At 58.1% G+C, this 18,942-nt stretch overlaps 2 protein-coding genes across 11 annotated transcripts in view; both read right to left on the bottom strand.

The window, feature by feature from the left end:
• Positions 1 to 6,923: 6,923 nt before the first annotated feature.
• On the bottom strand, positions 6,924 to 8,955 carry NRARP (NOTCH regulated ankyrin repeat protein). Its single transcript, XM_032130950.1, has one exon. It carries the CDS (start codon positions 8,905 to 8,907, stop codon positions 8,551 to 8,553), a length of 357 nt encoding a protein of 118 aa, XP_031986841.1. The 5' UTR covers positions 8,908 to 8,955; the 3' UTR covers positions 6,924 to 8,550.
• A 7,019-nt stretch (positions 8,956 to 15,974) lies between these two features.
• Positions 15,975 to 18,942, bottom strand: part of EXD3 (exonuclease 3'-5' domain containing 3) — a 213,873-nt gene continuing 210,905 nt past the window's right edge. For all 10 annotated transcript variants that reach the window (XM_032130580.1, XM_032130570.1, XM_032130579.1 and 7 more), the window contains one exon: positions 15,975 to 16,521. In XM_032130580.1, coding sequence (XP_031986471.1) covers positions 16,205 to 16,521 — 317 coding nt within the window. In that variant the 3' untranslated portion in view covers positions 15,975 to 16,204. The remainder of the gene's footprint in view (positions 16,522 to 18,942) is intronic.

The raw sequence follows: 18,942 nt of genomic DNA, 5'->3' as shown, positions 1-18,942 counted from the left end.
TCGGGGGCTGGTGGGCACCACCACAGCGCCCTTGGCTGTGCCTGGCCCTGCAGGAGCACTCTCCTCTTCGCCCATCACTGGGATCAAGTGACCTGCCCTTGCCTGGGGGAGATCTTCACCACCCTCAGATCTGGGTGTCCCCACTGCCCTGTCATTGCTGTAGCACTCCCCAGCACCGTCAGAGGGCAGGAGGCGTGGGAGGCCCCATCTTGCTGCATCCCCAGGCTCCAGTGCAGCCCCCAGCACTGCCTGCAGGAACCAGGGGCTCCATCCCACTGGAGAAGCCCAAGAGTCCCATGTGGGGAAGAACCCTGGATCTCAGGGGAAAGGCAAATGCTCTCCCTGTGCGGTGCCAGAGGCTTTTGTCCTCCCTCCGCCGAGCCCAGGGGCCGGAGCCGGGCGATTCCCAGCCCGGCGGGGATGGAGAGCCCTTCCCTCCGCCCGGCCCCGATGGAGAGGGACCACGGGGCTTTCTCTTTAATGCAATGCTATGAATACTCGGGGTCTTTCTGCTCGCTGTTTAATGGATTTGAATGTGAAAAGGTGGTGGAATTGGGAAGAGGGGAAGAGAGGGGGGAGGCCAGGCCTCTTTGTTCGGGGATGCTGCTCCAGCCTTGGATTTATTTAGCATTTGGAGGGCTCTGGGGTCTTTCTCTCCTCCCCAGCCCGGCAAAGGCTCGCTCCCTTTTCTGCCTCATGCTTATTAGCATAGCAGCTGCTCAGGAGAGGGGCTAGGCAGGAGAAAAGGATCGAGGCGTCCGGGAAATGAATAGGAGGGAAAAAAATAGCTTAAAAGGACAGAGGCTTTGAATGAGGGGGAGCAGTGAGTGGAAAATGGGACGGGGGCGGCTCAGAGTTGTCACCGTAGCTGTGAATGTGAGCAGGGAGCAATGTGGGGACCCACTGGGGATAGGCTCCCTGTCTGGGCACTGTGCCGGGGGTCGAGGCCCAATCCTGGCACTGTGGAGTGAGGGCAGGGCTGCCCTGTGCCCCCCAGATCCTGGGCACAGGCGGGCAGTGGGTGCTGAGCCAGCACCTTCCTGTGACCCCAGCCCAGCTCCCTCGGGCCACCAGGTGCCCCAGGTCCCTGAGCAGGGTGTTGGGGTCCCCCATCTGTGACCTCCAAGCGAGGGACCCAGTGAGTGTCACTGCACCTGCCAGTTCCCTAAGGGTGTTGGGCTGCTGGAAAAACCCAACTCCTCTCCAAGGGGCAGACTGGGCATGGGATGGGGCACCCAGGGAAACCCTCAGGGCACACTGCAACCAGTGCCTCCAGCTCCTGCACCCACTCCAGGGAAAGCCCTCCAGCCACTCAGTGACTGAGTGGTTTAGACATAATTAAAGGAAATCAGGAGTCCAGGGAGCTGCCACCCAGCTCCTGCCCCAGCTGGAGGGGTGACCACATGGAGACATCAGAGTCTAGTCCAGGGCAGGAAACCCTGAGGGCTGCACACATTCAGAGCCTGTTTGTGCAACTGCATTCATGTGTGAGAACATTGCTGGGGACTGCACATGGGTGAGAAGGGATTTTCCACCTGGAGGAAACAAGAACAGAGGTTGCAGTCTTGGGGAGAGAGGGGGCTGCAAAGTCACCACTTCCAGGCAGAGGCTCTCCTTGGTCACAGGATTCGTTCAAAGCCAGGATCTGCTCATTGTGCTGTCGTGTTTCAGAGCACAAACCATCAGTCCCAGGGTGCTGCTCAGGCTCTATGTGAAGGCTGAGCCTCAGCTGCCCCTCAAATGCACCACAGCAGAGCCACGGAGTGCTGGCCAGCCAATGTCCCCTCTGTCCACGTCCCCTCCAGCCAGTGCTGCGCAGGGCTCTGCTCACTGGGCCCACTCTGCCACTGCTCTGTGCTCATGCCTGGGTCCTCCATGCCCCACTGAGGAGGGGTCAGCAGAGCCACAGCCATCCTACCGGGATAAACATGCAGCTGGTTGGGGAATCTTCCCTTTCTGGGGAGCCTCCTCCTAAAAAGAGCCAGGAGAACACTACCAGCTCAGCTGGGCTGAGATCTGCCACCACCTGACGGTGCTGCTGGAGGTGCTGCTCTCCTTGGCTTGCCCCCAGAGTCTGCTCCCAGCCACAAGAACGCTCTTGGGAGTCAGGCTGAATGAGGAGTTTCCAGTTAAAACAGTTGTCCCAACCATCCCTGACCCCATCATCCTTCCAGCTGTCCAGCTTTGCCTCTCTCCATTCTTCTACCCACCCCTTACCCATCCATCAGGCCTCTATTCCCCATCCCTCCCCAGTGATCCACCCAGGCCCCCTGCCATCCCTCAGTCCCTCCAGCCAAGCACCTTCCACCCTTCCAGACCCAAATCCTATCCACTGTCCTCCCCAAAACCACGACGTTGCCCTGCTTGACCATTTATTCTCAGGAGGAGAAACCTGTTAACAAAAAAAAGACAAAAATTCCACCAAACCTACAGGTCTGTGTCCCACCCAGGGTGAGACCCAGAGGTCACCTCTCCCTGGGCAACCCAAGATGGGTGCTCGTGGTGGCAGAGGAACATGGCAGCTGAGGAGCTTTTGGGAAGAGGTTCCTGCACAATGGAGCAGCGTCATTCCTGGGAGCACTTGCTGCAGCAAGGAGAAATGGGAGCTGCCTGCACTGTGCTGGTACATCCCAGGCCTGGGAGCATCCCGGGGAGGACGCAGTCCTCTAAGCATGGGGGCCTGTAGAGTGGCAGTGGTTTCAGGGCATGGGGGATGGCACTGAAAATCCCACGCTCACCTCATGGCAGTGTGTGAAGCTCGTGTACACCCCAAGAAGAGCAAAAAATTACTCCATGCTGCAGGAATGGGGTGACCTGGGATGGATATGGGGGAGAGGACCTCTGCACCCAGTCCCAGCACCAAATACTGCAGCAGCTTTGGGTCACCAGCAAAAACAGGCTGAAATCATGAGCTGTCCTGTCCTGCATGGTGCTGCTGACCATCCATCCATCCATCCATCCATCCATCCATCCATCCATCCAGACGGAGCCCAGAAAGCCTTGAGAAGGGGCAAAAAGTTCTGAAGTCTGGAAAGGAGGCCAGCCTGGCTGGGCAGCCCAAGCCACCAGCTCCTCGCCAGCACCGAACAGAAGTTGATTGTGATTTTTTTTGTTAAAAAAGGTAACTCCTCTTTGGACTGTCGGGCTGTGGCATTATCATAGTCATACAAACGCCCAACAAAGCATCCATTTAAAATGTCCTGAATTTTGATTACAGCCTGTCCCCTCTTGCTCGCCGGCTCGCTGTCTTTCTTTCTCATTCATTACTTACTGTGTTAAGCTCCCTGAAATTCAAATAAAATCCCACCTCCTCCCCCGCATCCATATGCAGCGGCCGATTCAGCGCTGATGGCCGGGCTTGACGGATGAAGGGCAATAGAAGAGAAGACAAAGCTGTCAAACCTCGCCGGGCTGTGTTGACTTCCCATCGCCCCCCAGCCGGAGGGGAGCCCGATCCATCTGGTTTGGAGTCAGCAGCACAAACAAAAGCAAAAGACAATGGCAGGAAGCACTTGAAAGTTCAAATTCTTGCTTTGGTTTCTCTTGGAACAACAGCACCTACGTAATGCGGCTGACGGACAATAACACGCAGCCAGGGACAGGCAAAAATGCCAGAAGAATGCGCTTACGCCACCAAACCATCCAATATTTTTGTGCTATTTGAACAAAAATAGAAAAGAGAAAGAAAAAAAGGGGATAAAAACCCAAGTCTTTGAAGTTCCTAGATTTCTTGGACAGGGTTTCTGCAGAGGAAAGCGGCAAAGTAAGGTGGCCACAGGCCTTGGGAAGAGCCTGGCACCAGGGCAGCTGCTCCCCGGGGTGCTCAGCCCTGGGGTTGGGCCTCAGTTGCGCCCTCAGCACATCCCCACTGCCAGGGCCATCACATGTGGGGAACATAAAGTGGCTTTGCTGGGCTTGGTTCCAGGGGGGTGCCCAAATCAGGGGCTGCTGGAGACCCCAGCCCACCCCATCCACTGTGGGGAGAGGAGCCATGCACAGGAATGCTGCGTTTCCCCAGAAAAACCCCTCCTTGAGGTGGTGGCTGGCCCAGCCCAGCTCTCTGGGGCCCTGGGACAAGGTGAAGGGTGAGAAGCTGCAGGGCTGAGCTGAGCCAGGTGAGCCCAGCTCTGTGACATCCCAATGCAGGCGCCAGGATGAGGTTTTGCAGCATTCCAAGCGCAGAGGGATGAGGCTGGGATGATCCCCACCTGCAGGTGTAACCCCGTGTGCCCTGGGGAGCACAGCCACTGGGAGGCTCGGTGGCACAGGCTGGTGGTCACTGTCACACAGTGCCATGGCAGGAGAGGGGAGCGGTGCTCACCCCACACCTCCCAACACATTTGGAGTCAGCAGCTGCCGCAGGACCCTGGGTGAAGGACCCCCAGGACCACCAGTGGCTGTGACTGAGGGTTTTGGCATCATCTTTTTTCTCCTGCTCAAATCCATCCGAGGCACTCAGATTGTCCACACTGGGCTGCTGCCCGGGCGGCTGTGTGTCCCCAGGGCACCTGGGGACACCAGCTGTGTCTGTGCCAGGCACTGGCCCGTGCTGGCAGCAGATGGCACGGGGCTTGGCACGTTGGAGTGGAGTTTGGCCAACCTGGAAAGGTCACACTGAGCCTTTTCTCCAGGCTTCCTCCCCACTGTGGTTGCAGGACGCCACTCCTTACATCCCTGGGAACCCACACCCAGAGCCAAACTGGGCAGGCACAAAGTTCCCTGGGATTTAGGCATTTGCAGAGCTGGCAGAATTATTGATAGAGAAAAAGCCTCATCCGACCCCCCAGTGCTGCCAGCGAGGGAGGCTTGCCTGCATCCTGCCTTAAAAGCCCTGGCCCTGGGCAGGGCCCACCAGTGCAGGCACGGGGCTGCCTCTGCTCTTCCCCCTTCCCGGAGCAGCCGGTCCTGCCTGGAAAGCCTCCCGAGGAGAAGAGCTCAGCTCCGGCCGCGGGCCCCCTCTGAGCCACGCCAGAGGACAGAGAAGCCTTTGGGGATGGAGAGGCCATGCTGACCCTCACCCTGTGCCCCTTCCTGGGGGCAGCTGAAGACACCACTGAGCCCATCTCCACAGCCCGAGGGGCCGCAAACCCTTGCTGGGGCCCACGCTCGAATCAAAAGGCTGGGAATGGTCACAGGGAGCTGCGGGGTGCTCAGCCAGAGAGGCTGGGGCTGCAGCCCCGAAAATGCACCCCAAACTCCCCAGGCCCAGGACTGGCTGCTGAGCTCTGCCCTCACTTCCTGGGGACAAGTAGCATCTTTAGGAATGTCCCAAACAGCACGTGCCCATCCAGCACCAGGGTTTGGTTTGAGCCATCACCCCTCCACCAGCCTCTGAACACTGGGACGGGGCAACCCAGGACACCCCTGAGTGCAGGGAACTTCCTCCAGCCTGTGGGAAGGGGCCACACACTTCCCCCCAAATCCACCCCAGCCATCCAGCTCCCCGGCTGCATTCAAACCCAGAACAGCTGCAGGTCTGACACCAGAGGAGACACCTGGGGTCCCAGCCAGCCACCCCCCACCACAGGAAACACCCAGCATTGCCAGTAACCACATGGAAAAGAACAAACAAAAAAGCCTTGGTTTGTTTTTTTTTATAAAAAGATCAATGAAAAATTTATTTATAAATTTCGCACTCTGGGGCTACAGGTCTATATCATACACTCAGGAATATGCTGTACTGTACAGACTTTATCCAGTTAGAAATGATCATATAGTGACCCACATACAGCTTCAATATAAGCCTAAAAATTCTTAACATTAATTAACATAATTAAAAAAGGTATTCGCATCTAAAGAAAAATCTACAGAAAAACTCCTTTCTGGAGCAATCTGTGCATCAGCTTCAATGTCTGCTTATTTCACTGACATTATCAATATATTCTTCTTACAAAAATAATAATAATAATTAAAAAGATGACTGCTGGAAGGCAACCAGTCATGCATGAAAGAGCCTCCCCCACCTGCCTCTTTTTTTTTTTTCTTGTACTCCCCGTTTTGGCGTGAAGGGTCAGCAGCACGATGAGCCAACAAGGGGGGTGGGGGGACCCTCATTTCAATTTGAATCAATCTGCATCCCTTTTACTTCTCAGGATCAAGAGAGACGGGGGTGTGGGGGTTGCATAGAAAATTGAAACTCTAGGGACTAGGAAGGGCAGCAGCTTTTCAGTAAAATACAAAGGGATGTAAAAATACATCAACTCACAATTTCAGAGCAAACCCCCTTCCCCGACGTACAGTTTCCCAAAAATCTCAGCGTGTCTAAAGCTCCAGGAGTCTGGAAAGGAACAATACTTTTCTTAAACAACTCACCCAGCAATTCACACAGGAGATTCACAGTCTTAATAGGTATTTTATAAAAATATAAATATGGGTTACATCATGTTGTCTTTACAACACTGGACAGAGCTCCCTTTAGACTGGGTTTATAACCAAGATTTCTTTTTAAAAATCCATCTAGAACTTGGCTTTACAATACACTTTTTAATATCATGTCATAAATGTTATGACATTTCATTGTGACAAATCCATTTACGTAAAAAAAAAAAATAAAATGTGCAACCATCTGGTAACAACGATAAAACCTCACTAGGAAAGGTCTTGTTCCCACCCCGTAACTATCGCACAGAAGCACCAGTGGAAGTGCTGGACACCCCCTTCCATGCTCACAGAAAGACTTCGGCCAAGCAGTTCCTTGCAAATTACAGCATTAACAGTAGACACTTTTGACAGGGCTTTTTTTTTTTTTCTCTCTTTTTCTTCTTTAAATCTGGAGCTTTTGAAATCATCTCAAATTGTGGAAGTGGACAAAGAACAAAAACAAACAAAAAACCCCAACAAACCCCAAACAACTGCAGGTGAAACCATCAGAGACAAAGCAGAATATTCAGTGCAATGGGAAATAATCAGGGCAGACTCTAGGATTTTTTTTTTTTTTTTTTTTAGTTTTAAGACTAGGAAAAGAAAAAAAAAAGAACAGCAACAAAAAGCATATATCCCAAACCGTATTTTTGAAACACTCACCACCAGCTCCAAACAAAACCAGGCTCACAATCTTCACCCACAAATATATACAGACATGATAAATAGGTAAGACACAACCCCAATAAACCAGCAGGTAACTATTTTCTTTTCTCTTTTTTAATCGGAATGGTTTGGATGCAGGGAGCGAGAGGAAAGAGCGGGGAGACGGCAGTGATACGGATGGCTTTAGTGCAGACGAGGAGAAGAGGGCTGAAAGACCAGCGGGAGAAAGGAGACTTCTGAACTTTTCCGCATTTTCCAAATGGATGTTCTTGTGCCATAGCAATAAAAAAAGCAGCATTTGCGATTATACGTGCAGTCACTTCAAAATGCGCCTTCGGGTGGCTTGCTCTGCTTCCTCCCTTTCCTTTATAAAGATATATACGTCGGGATATATATCTCCTATAAAAGGCGGGTGAGTGTACGTACGTCAAGTGAATCGTTCTGCATTGAGAAGTGTTATCCAAGTTTCACCAATAGAAAAAAAAATAAAAGTTCCCAAACTCTTTTCAGTAGTTTTCCAGCATCTCTGTAGGCAGCAGAGAGCGCTCGCGCCCCTTTTCTGTGCAAAAGCAAATCCTCTGCCTCTAGAGTTTATTTCACTTTTTTTAAAAAAAGAAAAAAAGTCCAGGATTTGCTAATCCCCCTTTACACACAAAACCACAAGGACTCAGTGTCTTTTCCTGGGATCTCACGTGTGCTAAACAGATTCGTGGAGCGGGTGAGGACGCAGACTTTCTTCGGACACCCAAGGAAGAACCAAAGCAGAAAACCCAACGCAAAATCAACCAAACCCAGGAGCAATCGGGGTGAGAAAACCACGTCTGTCATATTCCAACGGAGTCGCCTCGACAGAAAAAGTCCGCGGTGGGAAAACACTGGGAGAACGTTGGAGAGGAGGAAGACTTTGCCTCTCTTCCTCGCCGGGAAGGACCGCGGCCGGCCGGGAGCCCCAGCCCAGGGACGGGGCAACGCGCCCGGGGCCGCGGCTGGCACCGGAGAGGGGACCCCGGCACCAGTGGGGGTCTGCGGGGTGGCTTTTGAGGGGCGTTGAAATGAATTCGTTTCTGAGCCAGAACACTTTAAATGGGAGGGTCGGGAGCGAGGGGAGCGGGAAGGGGGATTAAATATTAGCGGGGAGGGAACGGGGGGTGTTAAAGCATCTGCCCAGATGTCAAACTGAAACCGTGAATACTGTGAGTGCAGCCGAGGTAGATGGAGGAAAATAACCACGTTACAGTAGGAAACAACCCTTGGAAGATTAAAAAAAACCAAACAAACAACCAAAAAACTTAAAAATGTAAAAGCGGTGGCGTGTTCTGCGTGGGGCCCCAAATCTTCGCCAAACCCCCCCCCGGGCGGGGGCGGGAGCAGCTCTGGCGGCCGGGGGAGCGGGGAGGGTCCCCGGCATCACCGGGGGAGCGGGAGCCGGCATCGCCGGGGAGCGCGGGGTGGGGGGGACCCGGCATCACCAGACGAGCGGTCCCGGCATCCCCGGAGGAGCGGAGCGGGGGGGCAGCCCCGGCATCACCGTGCGCCGGCGGAGTATTTGGCCTTGGTGATCAGGTAGAGGACGATGTCCTGGTGGCCCCCGAAGGCGGCGATGTGCAGGGCGCTCCAGCCGTCGCGGTTGGCCAGGCGGATGTCGGCGCCGAACTTGACCAGGAGCTTGACGAGCTCGAGGTTGCCGTCGATGACGGACTGGTGCAGCGCCGTCTGCCCCTCGGGCCCGAAGGAGTTGACGTTGAACTCGCAGTTCGTCATGTTCTGCAGCAGCGACTGCAGCTCCTTGGTGTTGCCGCGCCGCACCGCCTCCTGGAACACCCGCTGGCTGGGGGGCGGCGGCGGCGGCGCCGCGCACGGCGACACCTCGCTCTGGCTCATGCCGCCGCCTCGGCCCCGCCGCCCCGCATGGACGGCGACGGCGGCGCCCGCCCGGGCATGCGGCGGCGGGCGGGCGGTGCTGCTGCCGGGGCTGGGCTGTGGTGCCGCCGCTCCGCCGCGCCCCGGCCCCGCCGCCTCCTGCGCTCGCTGCTCCGCTGCCCCGCGCTCCGCGCTCTGCAGCGCCCCGGCCCCGCGCGCGCCTTTTACCCGCCCTTTTATTTGCATAACAATGGCACGGCCGTGACGCGCCGCGGGGGCGGGGCCTGGCGCCGCGCGCCTATTGGCCCGGAAGGGCGGGGGGCGTGGCAGGCACGGGAGGCCACGCCCCCTCCGCGCGGGGAGCGGGACGGGCGCGGGCGCCGCGCGCGCTGCGAGGGAGGGAGGGGGCGATGGGGGGCGCTCCCGCCTCGGCTGCGCTCGGCCCCGCTCGGCCCCGCTCGGCCCCGCTCGTCTCCGTTCCGTTCTGTTCGGGTCCGTTCGGTTCCGGCTCGGCTCGGCTCGGCTCGGGCCCCCCAGCCGGGACCCGCAAGAATGGCGGTCACCACGGGGCTGCGGTTGCCTTCGATTTGGGGGACCCCTGCTGCTGCGGGTTTGTGTCCCCACGAGCCAACAGGGACAGGTCACGGAACAGAACGGGGCGTTCAGCTCGCGGGGTTCAGCCCCTCTGCGGGCTCCCAGGGGGGGCCGCACCGGGTTTCAGGGACCCACGGGTACGATTGATTTAAGGGGGAAAAGATGCAGCCCCCACTATATCCCGCCAGCCCTGGAGTGGCTCAATTCGGCTGCCCGGGGCTTTATCCGGGGTCGGACCCGCTGCCCAGCCGATGACCGCATTCCTGGTGCGGGAGCGCTGGCAGCTGTGGACACCGCAGGGAGGTGGGAAAATGGGCAAAAAAATCCCGAAAACAGTGCATCAGCCAGAAACGGTGCTGGGGGGACCCTCTGGCGGGGCCCTCTTGCCCCCAATCCTCAGCCCCCCTCCCGTTCCCGTTTGGTCCCCGGGGAGCAAACGGCGGGTCCAGGTGGGAAGCGGCGCTCTCGGGCCAGCTCCCGCCGCCTCCCGGGCATTTGGTCAGCAGGAGCGGGCAGGAGGTGCGCGCAGAGAGGAAGGAGCGTGTCATAAACCGAGGTGACAGCAGCCGCGCCGGGGCAGCTGGGTGGCTAGCTGCTGTCACCTGGCACTGCTGCTGTGTCCTTTTGGGGAGGGAAAGGGAGAAATCGGCCAACTGCTAAATTCAGCCCCAGCCGATGAAATGTGCCATCACGGAGTGTCTGTCACACGGCTGGAGGACAGTGGCCTTGAGCTCCGAGTGTGACCTGCCCCACGGCCTGTTCCCGTGGCTTTCTCCAGCAGCTGAAGTAGCCTGGGACCATTCCTGCCCCATCTGGGTCCTTCTTGTCATCCCAGCTAGATTTAGGCTGTAAGGAGTTGTTGAAGCAGCTCCTCATTCTCCTCCCATAAGGGTCTTCTTTTTGAAGTCCATTTCTGCAGTTAGTTGTTCCCATCCCTATCCCCATTCCTATTCCATTCCCATCTTCGCATCCATCCCCATCTCCTTGCCCATCTGCCCATCTCCATCCTGTCCTTGTCTCCACCCTCATCCTATGCCCATGCACACCCCCATCCCCATCCCCATCTCAATCCACATCCCCATCTCCTCACCCATGCCCATCCTATGCCCATCTCATCCCAATCTCTATCCCAGTTCCATCTGTCTGGTCTCTGACGGTTTGGCTTCCCCAGGCCAGAGCTCTCCCCGTCACACCTCTCTAATGTGAGTGTGTTGCAGTCCATCGTTCTCATGGAATAGGGGGGATTGGACCGTTCCTGCTGCTGGGGGCTGCAGAGCCCCCCTCTGCTCTCCTGTGCCTGTGCAGCTTCTCCCAGGATGTCCCTGTGCCACTGAGACCTGTGGCCTCTGCAGGGCTGGCACAGGCACTGAGATGGGCTCAGGGCCCGAAGCTCTGGGGTTTGCCCGAGGACAGCGAAGAGGAGCCACCCCTGCTTGTCCCGTCCCCCTGAGGGCCCCGTCCCGGGCAGCAGGCGGTGGCTCTGTCCCCATCTCCCCAGCCATGGTGTCAGCGGCAATCACCAGGGGCAATCCCTGTCCTGTCTCCCTGTGTCGGCTCCCTGTGAGCGGCGGGACGTGCCGTGACTCACGGTGACTCACGGGAGCTCCGGTTGTGCCCGGGGGCCGGCACAGCCCGCAGTGCAAACAGCGTGCGGGGAGCGCTGGAGCCACCGCAGCCCGGGACCGTCCCCTGGCACCAATCCCAGCAAACCCATCCCGGCAAAGCTGGGAAAGGGAAGGCGGTGAGGTCGTGCGGCAGCTCTGCCGGACCTGGGTGCGATGGCCTGGGGGTCGGGACTCCGCTCTTCCCGGCTCGCCCTCTCCTTTTCACTCCTAAATATCCCGGGACAGCCGATTTTGTGCATTTACGGGCCGTACCCTGCGAGGTGTGGAGCCCTGCGAGCGAGCCGTGGGAGAGTGGGAATTGCTCACACCTCCCCGGTCTGGGACTTGGCCAGAGTTACATCCTCGCAAGCAAATCTGCATTTGCCAGTGACACTGGTGAGAAAAAGAGCCCGGGCAGGGACCCAGCCATGCAAATGTTCGGGACTGGCAGGTGGGGGCAGGACTCGGCCTGGGAACGGGGCCAGAGAGGGAGGGGAAAGAGCGAAAAGCAGGGGAAAAGAAAAAAAAAAAAAAAAGGAAAATAAAAAGACAAATTTGAAAAGCTGCATTTCAACTACAGTTTGGAGCCAGCTCTGTGACCGGAGAGGAGCCGGGAGCGGTGTGACGGCCGGGCCAGGCTCCCCGCACGGCTCTGCTGCCCGCCGGCCGCCAAGGGGCTGCGAGGGGCCGCGGCGGGCGCTGGGAGGCCCCTGCCCTCGCTCTGTGGGGCCCTGCACAACCAGCAGTCCCACCCAGTGGCTTCCCCGCTCCCTCTGAGGCGAGGGGAGGACGTGGCGGGAGGCGGGGAAGGGCCCCGGAGCTGCGATGCCTTAAGCGAGCGGTCACGGCGAGAGGCGCGGAACAAATTTCCCCTCCTCAGGAGACGTGACGGCCAAATTTCCCCGTGCCCGTGAGAGCCTGCGGGAGGGAGAAGGGCCGGCTGCCACCGGCACCGCCGGCGGGGCTCAGAGCCGCCCCGGGGCTGGGCGCGCTGGGCTGGGCACGTCGCAGCCCTCTTCCAAAAAATCCCAGCGGGTCATGCCCGTCCTCCCGGCCAGGCGGACACGGCAGCGAGAGTCCAGCCACCCCCCGAGGCCTCCTTGCAGGGAGCCGGAGAGCCGGGGGGACGGATCCGGGGCAGGCGGCGAGGGGGCGTGCCCCCACTTAATTCATTAAAATGTGTCGGAGAGCGTGGGAAAGACGGGAGCTTTTCTTCCCAGCGCAGAGCCCCAGCGAAAGGCGTGCGAGGGAGAGCGCCCTGCCCGCTCGGCTCCCCGCAGCCGGAGGAAGCGCGGAGCTTTCCTGCGCCGCTGGCCACGCCGGCGCTTCGCCTCCCGGCTTCTTGGCAGAGCCGCGGGGCTCGGCCAGTGCCGCCTGCCCCACCGCCGAGATGTGGGATGTGGGGGTGCGGAGAGCCCAGCCGGGGCTGCTGCGTGGGAACAGCCTCCCTTGGGCGGGTTCACCCTTAGGGGCTGGAAAGGGGATCCCTGTCCCTGGTGGGGAAGGGGCTGTGGGTGTCTCAGGGGACACCCGTCCTCCCTGTGGTCTGAGAGCTGCGCATGCAGAGGCGTGGCCGTGGGATTGGCTTCATGCTCTCCCCATGGACACATCACACACCAGGAGCCTTCGGTGGCACCCGGGCTGTGCCCGGGTGGGCTGGGACCCTGAAGGCAGAGCTCCTGAGGCCAGAGCTGGGGGCTGACAAGGGAAACCTCATGCTCTTGTGGTGAGGACATGTGTGTGGGTGCCCTGTGTCCTGTGCAGGGAGCACAGCACCGCAAGCAAAGCCCTCATGAAGGGTTTGAGAAGCTCTGTGGACAAGGGCACCCTCCTGGGACTCCCACACCACAGGGGCCACTGCAGGAACATGGTCTAGGGACTGCCACTTCCCACGGATGTCACCGTAGATGCATGGTCCCTCCCTCCCAGCCTGTGACAAACAGAATTTAAAACCAGAGTGAGACTCAGGCAGGGTCATAACACTACACGTAGTCATTGTCCTCTGGGGGGCACACAGGCAGGGGTGTCCTGGGCTGGAGGACGTCGTGCTGGGCTGTGCAGTTTGGGTTATCTCACTGCAGCTTGGCCTTTAACCACTCCAGTGCCCCATCTTGTCAGTCCTTACCTTGCTGGAAATGCTGCAGCTCTTCTGAGGTAGCCTATGGTCTCAGTGTCTGACAACACAAAAATGCTCTGGGAGCAAAAGGCCACCAGCTGGGACACACTTGGAGATGGAGAATTCCTGCCCGGTGCCATAGGCAGGGATTCTGGCTGCTCCAATGTCTCAGTGCTGCCAGGCCATGCTGAGGCATCCCCCTGACTGATGTCCCTGTGACCACTGAGCACACGTTCTCCAAACTGCCATGGCTCCAGCCTGACATCACCACATGTCCCTGACCTGGTGTGCTGGCAGCTGCTTGTGGGGCTTCTGGTTCTGGAAAACTGGCACGTGGAGGGACCATATATTCACTTTGCAGGTGCTGATAGAGCTGGCTGGAGACACAGACCTGATTGATGCAAATGTCCCTCCTCAACCGGCCCCTCTCTCCTCTCCCCTCATTGTGAGCAGCACCTCTGGCCTGTGGGACCAGCATTCCTGCGGTGTGGGGCAGCACGAGGGCTGGAGCTCACAGCCAGCTCGGGCTGGGTCCGTGTCCAGAACCACGCTGGTTTGTTTGAAAACGGCAGCCGAGCAACTGGGAGCTCAATTGGAGCATCCGGCTGGAAGAGTGGCTCCAGGATGAGGATGGGCAGGGGTACAGCCCCCATCCTCCTCCTCCTCCTCCCGTGCCTTGCCGGCTGCCTTAGGGACCAACCAGCCCTAGTTCAAGGCACAAAGTCACGCCAGGGAACACTGAGCTGACTTCTGTGAGCCGGTCAAATATGTGGCGAGGTTTCCGCTCCAGATTACAGGAGGAAGGAAGTTTGCTCGGAAGGGGATGGGGATAAGGTGGGGGAGAAGGGAGGGAAGTGCATTCTTGCTTGATGAGGAACAATGTTGATATATTCGTTTGTAAACTAAAGCTGGCCTGAGCGCCAAACACCTTGTCCCCGTCAAACTCCGAAGGATGTGCGGGAGGACACAAGGAGAGGAGAGGAACTGTCCGACATCCGATGCAGCGTGTGGTTTCCCAGGGCTGAGGGATGGATGCTGCCCAGTCAGATCTCATTCATGATAAAGAGCAATAAAACCCTTCCTCAGTGTTGTTTTATCCCAGCGTCCCCCCATGACCACATCCTATCACACAAGGGCAGGAGCTGAGCCCAGGTGAAGCAGGGGCTCTGGAGTGGGCAGCCCACCCAGAGCGCTCATCCCTGCCAGAACACTGCTGGGGCTGCCCTTCCCATGCAGGATCAAACGGCTCCATAAAACCAAGGAGGGTTCATTACTGCCCTAATAAATGTTAAACATTAGTATGACACAGACAATGGGATTTTGTAATTATTTTTTTTTAAGCAGCCAGATAAGGAAACAATATTGTAGACTGATCAGAAAGCTGCTTTAATTCCCTTTGATTTGTATCCACCATTCAAAACTGGACAATTTATTACCTCCTGGATGCTTCTCAAGGCTGATCCGGCGTGGAATTTGCTGTTGACCATGTCTGTGACTGGAGGTGACCTTGCTGCACACTTCCCACCACGGCACCACCTCCTGTGGGCAGCAGGAAGGAAGAGGTGCTGTGCTGGGTCCCAGCCACTGCCCCTGCCCCCAGGAGCTGGATGGAATCCTTTGGGAGCTGTTTTGTTCCATGCTCACAGGTACACACCACTTGCTGGATTCTGCCCTGGGTTGATGTCCTAGAATGAGTCCCAGCCAAGGGACCCTGCCCTAGCACAGCCCTGACTGTAAGCACAAGAACTTACCCCTAAACTGGGGAGATCTCAAGCAGATAAAGTCCTGGAGTTGGTCAGGAGGTGACCCTACTGTCCCCAGGGATCAGAGGGAAAGGCACCTTCTGGGCAGCTGTCCCCAGGTGAGGGACAGGGCCATGTGTCCCCATCTCCCACAGGCTGCCCTCCACAGTGGAAGCAGTGGCAGACAAATGTGTGACCACAGCTCTGGAATACCCAGCAAGCAAAGGCCAGAGGTGCCCATGAGTGGTCAGATGTGCATGTGGCTCAGCAGCTTCCCCTAAACAGGGCCCGGAAAGGTTCATCCCATTCTGGAGAGGTTTTTTTACGGCATGACCAAGCACCACACTCTGTGGGGGCCGACAGCTAGAGGCTCTGCATTGTTCCTGCTTTGCCTCATCCCCAGTTTCTGCCCTCCCAGAACACACCCTGAAGAAGCAGGATGCTGACACATGGATGAGTCCGTGTGGAGCCTGGGGGGCTTGGGCTGCTCCCTGCCTGGTACTGGCAGCGTGGGGACGGTTGCCTTTTAGGGTCACTTGTACCAATTAGTGCTCAGGCATTAATCTTATGGATTTTATGGAAAAGAGGGATGTTTAAAGTGGAAAAATGTTTTTTCTTTTATTTAAGCATTGAGCCAGAGCGTGAGATGTCCCTGGGAGGAAGAAGCTCCTGGCACCGTGTGGCCAGGAGCTTTGGAAGAGGGAAAACGAGTCCTGCACTTCAGCATGAGCTGCCTGGGCAGGTGCTTCGCTGGCCCATAAATGTCACACCTCAGCCAAGAGCTCTTCAGGCCCTCTCAACAATAACAGCAGGGCCTGGCAGTAAACCAGATTAGAGGAGGAGTTTTGCAGATACTCCTCAGCTCAGGATGGAGTGGTGTGAGCCTGGCCATAGATCAGGAGGCACTGGGGCGAGTGGATGTTGTGGGGTCGGCACTGCTGGGGTGGTGGTTTTGGTTAACAGACCTCTGCCACCGTCTCGCCATGCATGGCTTGGAGAGGGGCAGAGGGAAATAAAGCAAAGAGTCCATTCTTTAGCCACCTCTGCTTTAATGATCTCATGGAGGCCACGTATTTTTGGGCTGTCACAAACCACTGGTGCACCTGTGACAGTGCTCTCTGTGGTGGATCCCAAAATGAGAGCTCCCCCCTCCCCACTTCCAGCCTCTCTCTGGAAGCCCAAGGCCCAAAATCTGCTGAGGTTCCCCAGGCAGTCCCCGTTCCCCTGTGGAACCCCTGTGCTTCAGCTCAGCTCAGCTCAGCTCAGCTCAGCTCATAGATGCTCTGTGTGTCCCCAGAGGCCACAAGAACATCCTGAAACTGGGAGACGACGCGTCCAAAATGGGACCCTTCCCAAAACACCTTCCCACAGCGGGTGCAGCAGAAGAAGTCGGTGAGCTCGGCTCTGTCCAGCACCCCGGGGGGGATGGCAGCGACCTGCAGGACCGTGTCCCCTGCCAACCCCGCGGCTGCCCCGCTCTGCTCCGCCCCCTCCGCCCGCTCGCCGTGCGGGGCGCAGCCAGGCTGGGCTGTGTCACAGGCTGGCACGGTGACACCGCAGCTCTGGCTCCCCGGGCAGCCTGTGGAGAGAGGAGACAGCAGACACACCATCAGTCACTGGTGTGATGAACGGGATCTGTGCTCAGCCAGTCAGCGACCCTCGTGAGGGGCCTGTCACCCCTGCAGGGTCCAGGCTCTGCCCCGCCTCGCAGGGAGGAGCATCCCCGTGAGTTTGGCAGAAGGGGGTTGTCACCAGCATCCAGCAGCTGCCTGCCCTAAGCGTGGCACTCCGGGCCGGGGCATCGCTGCCATCGCACACCGAGTGCCCCGACCCGGCAGTTTCGGCACCCGGTGAGGGCACGGCAGGACTCCGGATCCGGGCAGCGGAAGGGCTGAGCTGCCTCCCATCCATCAGGGAGCCTGGCAGCCGGGAACAGGCTGCGGTTATTGCTGCGGGATGACTCCGCTTTGGCGGGGGGGGGGGGGGGGGGGGGGTGGTGTCTGTCCTGCCCAGGCACCAATTAAGACAACAAAAGGCATCCTGCTTCGCTCCAGCGGCACTTCTGGGTGTCCATCCCACCCTTTTCAGGATCACAGGGACCCTATCAGGAGCCATCTGGGACCGAGAGGGACACCAGCCCTCCCGGCTGACCCTTCCCTGCATCCCAGCGCCGTCAGGAGCTGGGACATGCTGGGGATTATCGTGGGGGAACGCACGGCTGGGGTCAGCCCTGAAATGGCCACCCCATCGTGGCAGAGCCGCCCTGTTGCGGCAGGATCACCCCCCAGCTGAGCAGCAGGGTCTGCCCATCGCATGAGCAGGAAGAGCCACAGCCCGGGGGAAGTGTGAAATGCTCAGCTCACACCAGCCCCTGGTTCACGAGGGCTCCCCAGACCCCCCAAGACCTTCCACACCTCCCCAGGGAAGATGACCAGCCCGAGCTGGCGGGGCACGGTCACCCCCAGTTCCCAGCACACAAACAGCCGTGCTCAGGGTCGTAGCTGTCACTGGAGATGTTGTTGGGGGGGATTTGCAGGCCTCCCTGCTCTGGAGCACCAGACCCTGAGGGGAGGGACATCGACCTTGGGTGAGACCTGTAGATCCGATACAATGGAAATGCCACTGCCAGCACCCAGCACCCATGGCCAACAGCTTTCCCCATCATGGAACCTAAAAATTCCGTGGCCAGAACACGGCACCAGGACACTGACAGGACACTGGCATTCTGTGTGTCTGCAGGGATCCTGAGCAATTTGCTCTCTCCCAACACGCTCCCTCTGCTGTCCTGCTGCTGGTGGGCAAAGCCAAAGGCAGACCCCTCCTTCCCTGCACGGGGGGGGTGGGAAACCTCCAGCTCCCCCAAACACCCCAATCCCACCCCCCTGGGCTCGTGGGAAAAAGGCAGGCAGGGAGGGAAAGTTCATCCCTTAAAAGCCTGGGGAGAGAAAGGCCGTGATGGTCACCCCATAGTTTTGCCTTTGCTTGCACCAGCCCCCTCCTAATTGTGGCTCTTCAAAGGGTTGAAAATGCTACATCACTTCAAAGTGACCATTTCTGAATGGGAGCTTGTAAAACCCCTTCTCCCCCTCCCACCAAATTCTTCCCAGGGCTTTTGAAGATGCCTGCACTCCCCTCACCAACACGGTGAAAGGGCCACCAGGCGCCAGGCACAGGATGCCAGCCGGGCATGCAGGAAAACTGAGTGGGGAAGGGCTGGGTCCCCCTGAAAAACAGGGGTTTCCTGGGGAAAGGGGGGGGTTTGAAGGAGGTTTTTTTTCTCCCCTTTCAGACAGGCAGAGGCCTCCCCAGTAGAGGCACGGCTCCCTTGGGACTGCAGCCCAGTTTGCCTGGATGCTGCACACCCCGGAGTCACACCAGAGATGGAGCAAAAGGCATGTGTAGGGTGCAGGGGGCTGTGGGGAGCCCTTCCAGCATGCCAGGAGCTTGTCAGATCTGTGGCTTCCAGAGCTCTGCGAGGTTCACACCAAAGGCTGGATTCCCACCGCAGCCCTGCGGAGGAGAAAGGGAAGCGATTCCTTCCCAAATCAATTCGAAACACTTCTTGGGAACTAATAATCCCATTATAAAACATCTTGAAAATAAAAACCCCTTCGCCTCTCACTCACCTCTCCCCCGCTTGGCTGGGTCACCCTGGGGATGACAGAGCCTGGGTGAGGGGCTGAGCCCTGCAGCCCCCAGCCCCCTGGGGCTGAGCACCCCCATGTCAGTGCTGCAGAGCTCCACGGGCAGCAACAATTGTCCCCCGGCACTGTCCCCAACTGGGCAGTGCTCAGCACAAGAGCCATCTCCTCCTGGCCTCGCACGTGCTGCCCACTCACACCGCCAGCCCCTGCCCACCCCTGCTCGCCTGCGGGAATTAATCCCACGGGAACAGCATGAACTGCTGCTGTCCCCACTGTGACACGTCTCACCATCAGCAAATGCTGCCACGTCCAGGGGAGAGGGGGTGCTGCAGGACCCTCATTCTGCTTATTTCTGT

Source organism: Corvus moneduloides, chromosome 21 (assembly GCF_009650955.1).
Source record: "Corvus moneduloides isolate bCorMon1 chromosome 21, bCorMon1.pri, whole genome shotgun sequence".
In the NCBI taxonomy this organism is placed as follows: domain Eukaryota; kingdom Metazoa; phylum Chordata; class Aves; order Passeriformes; family Corvidae; genus Corvus; species Corvus moneduloides.
Note: the sequence above shows the minus strand (reverse complement) of the source record. Positions and strands in the feature narration are given on the sequence as shown.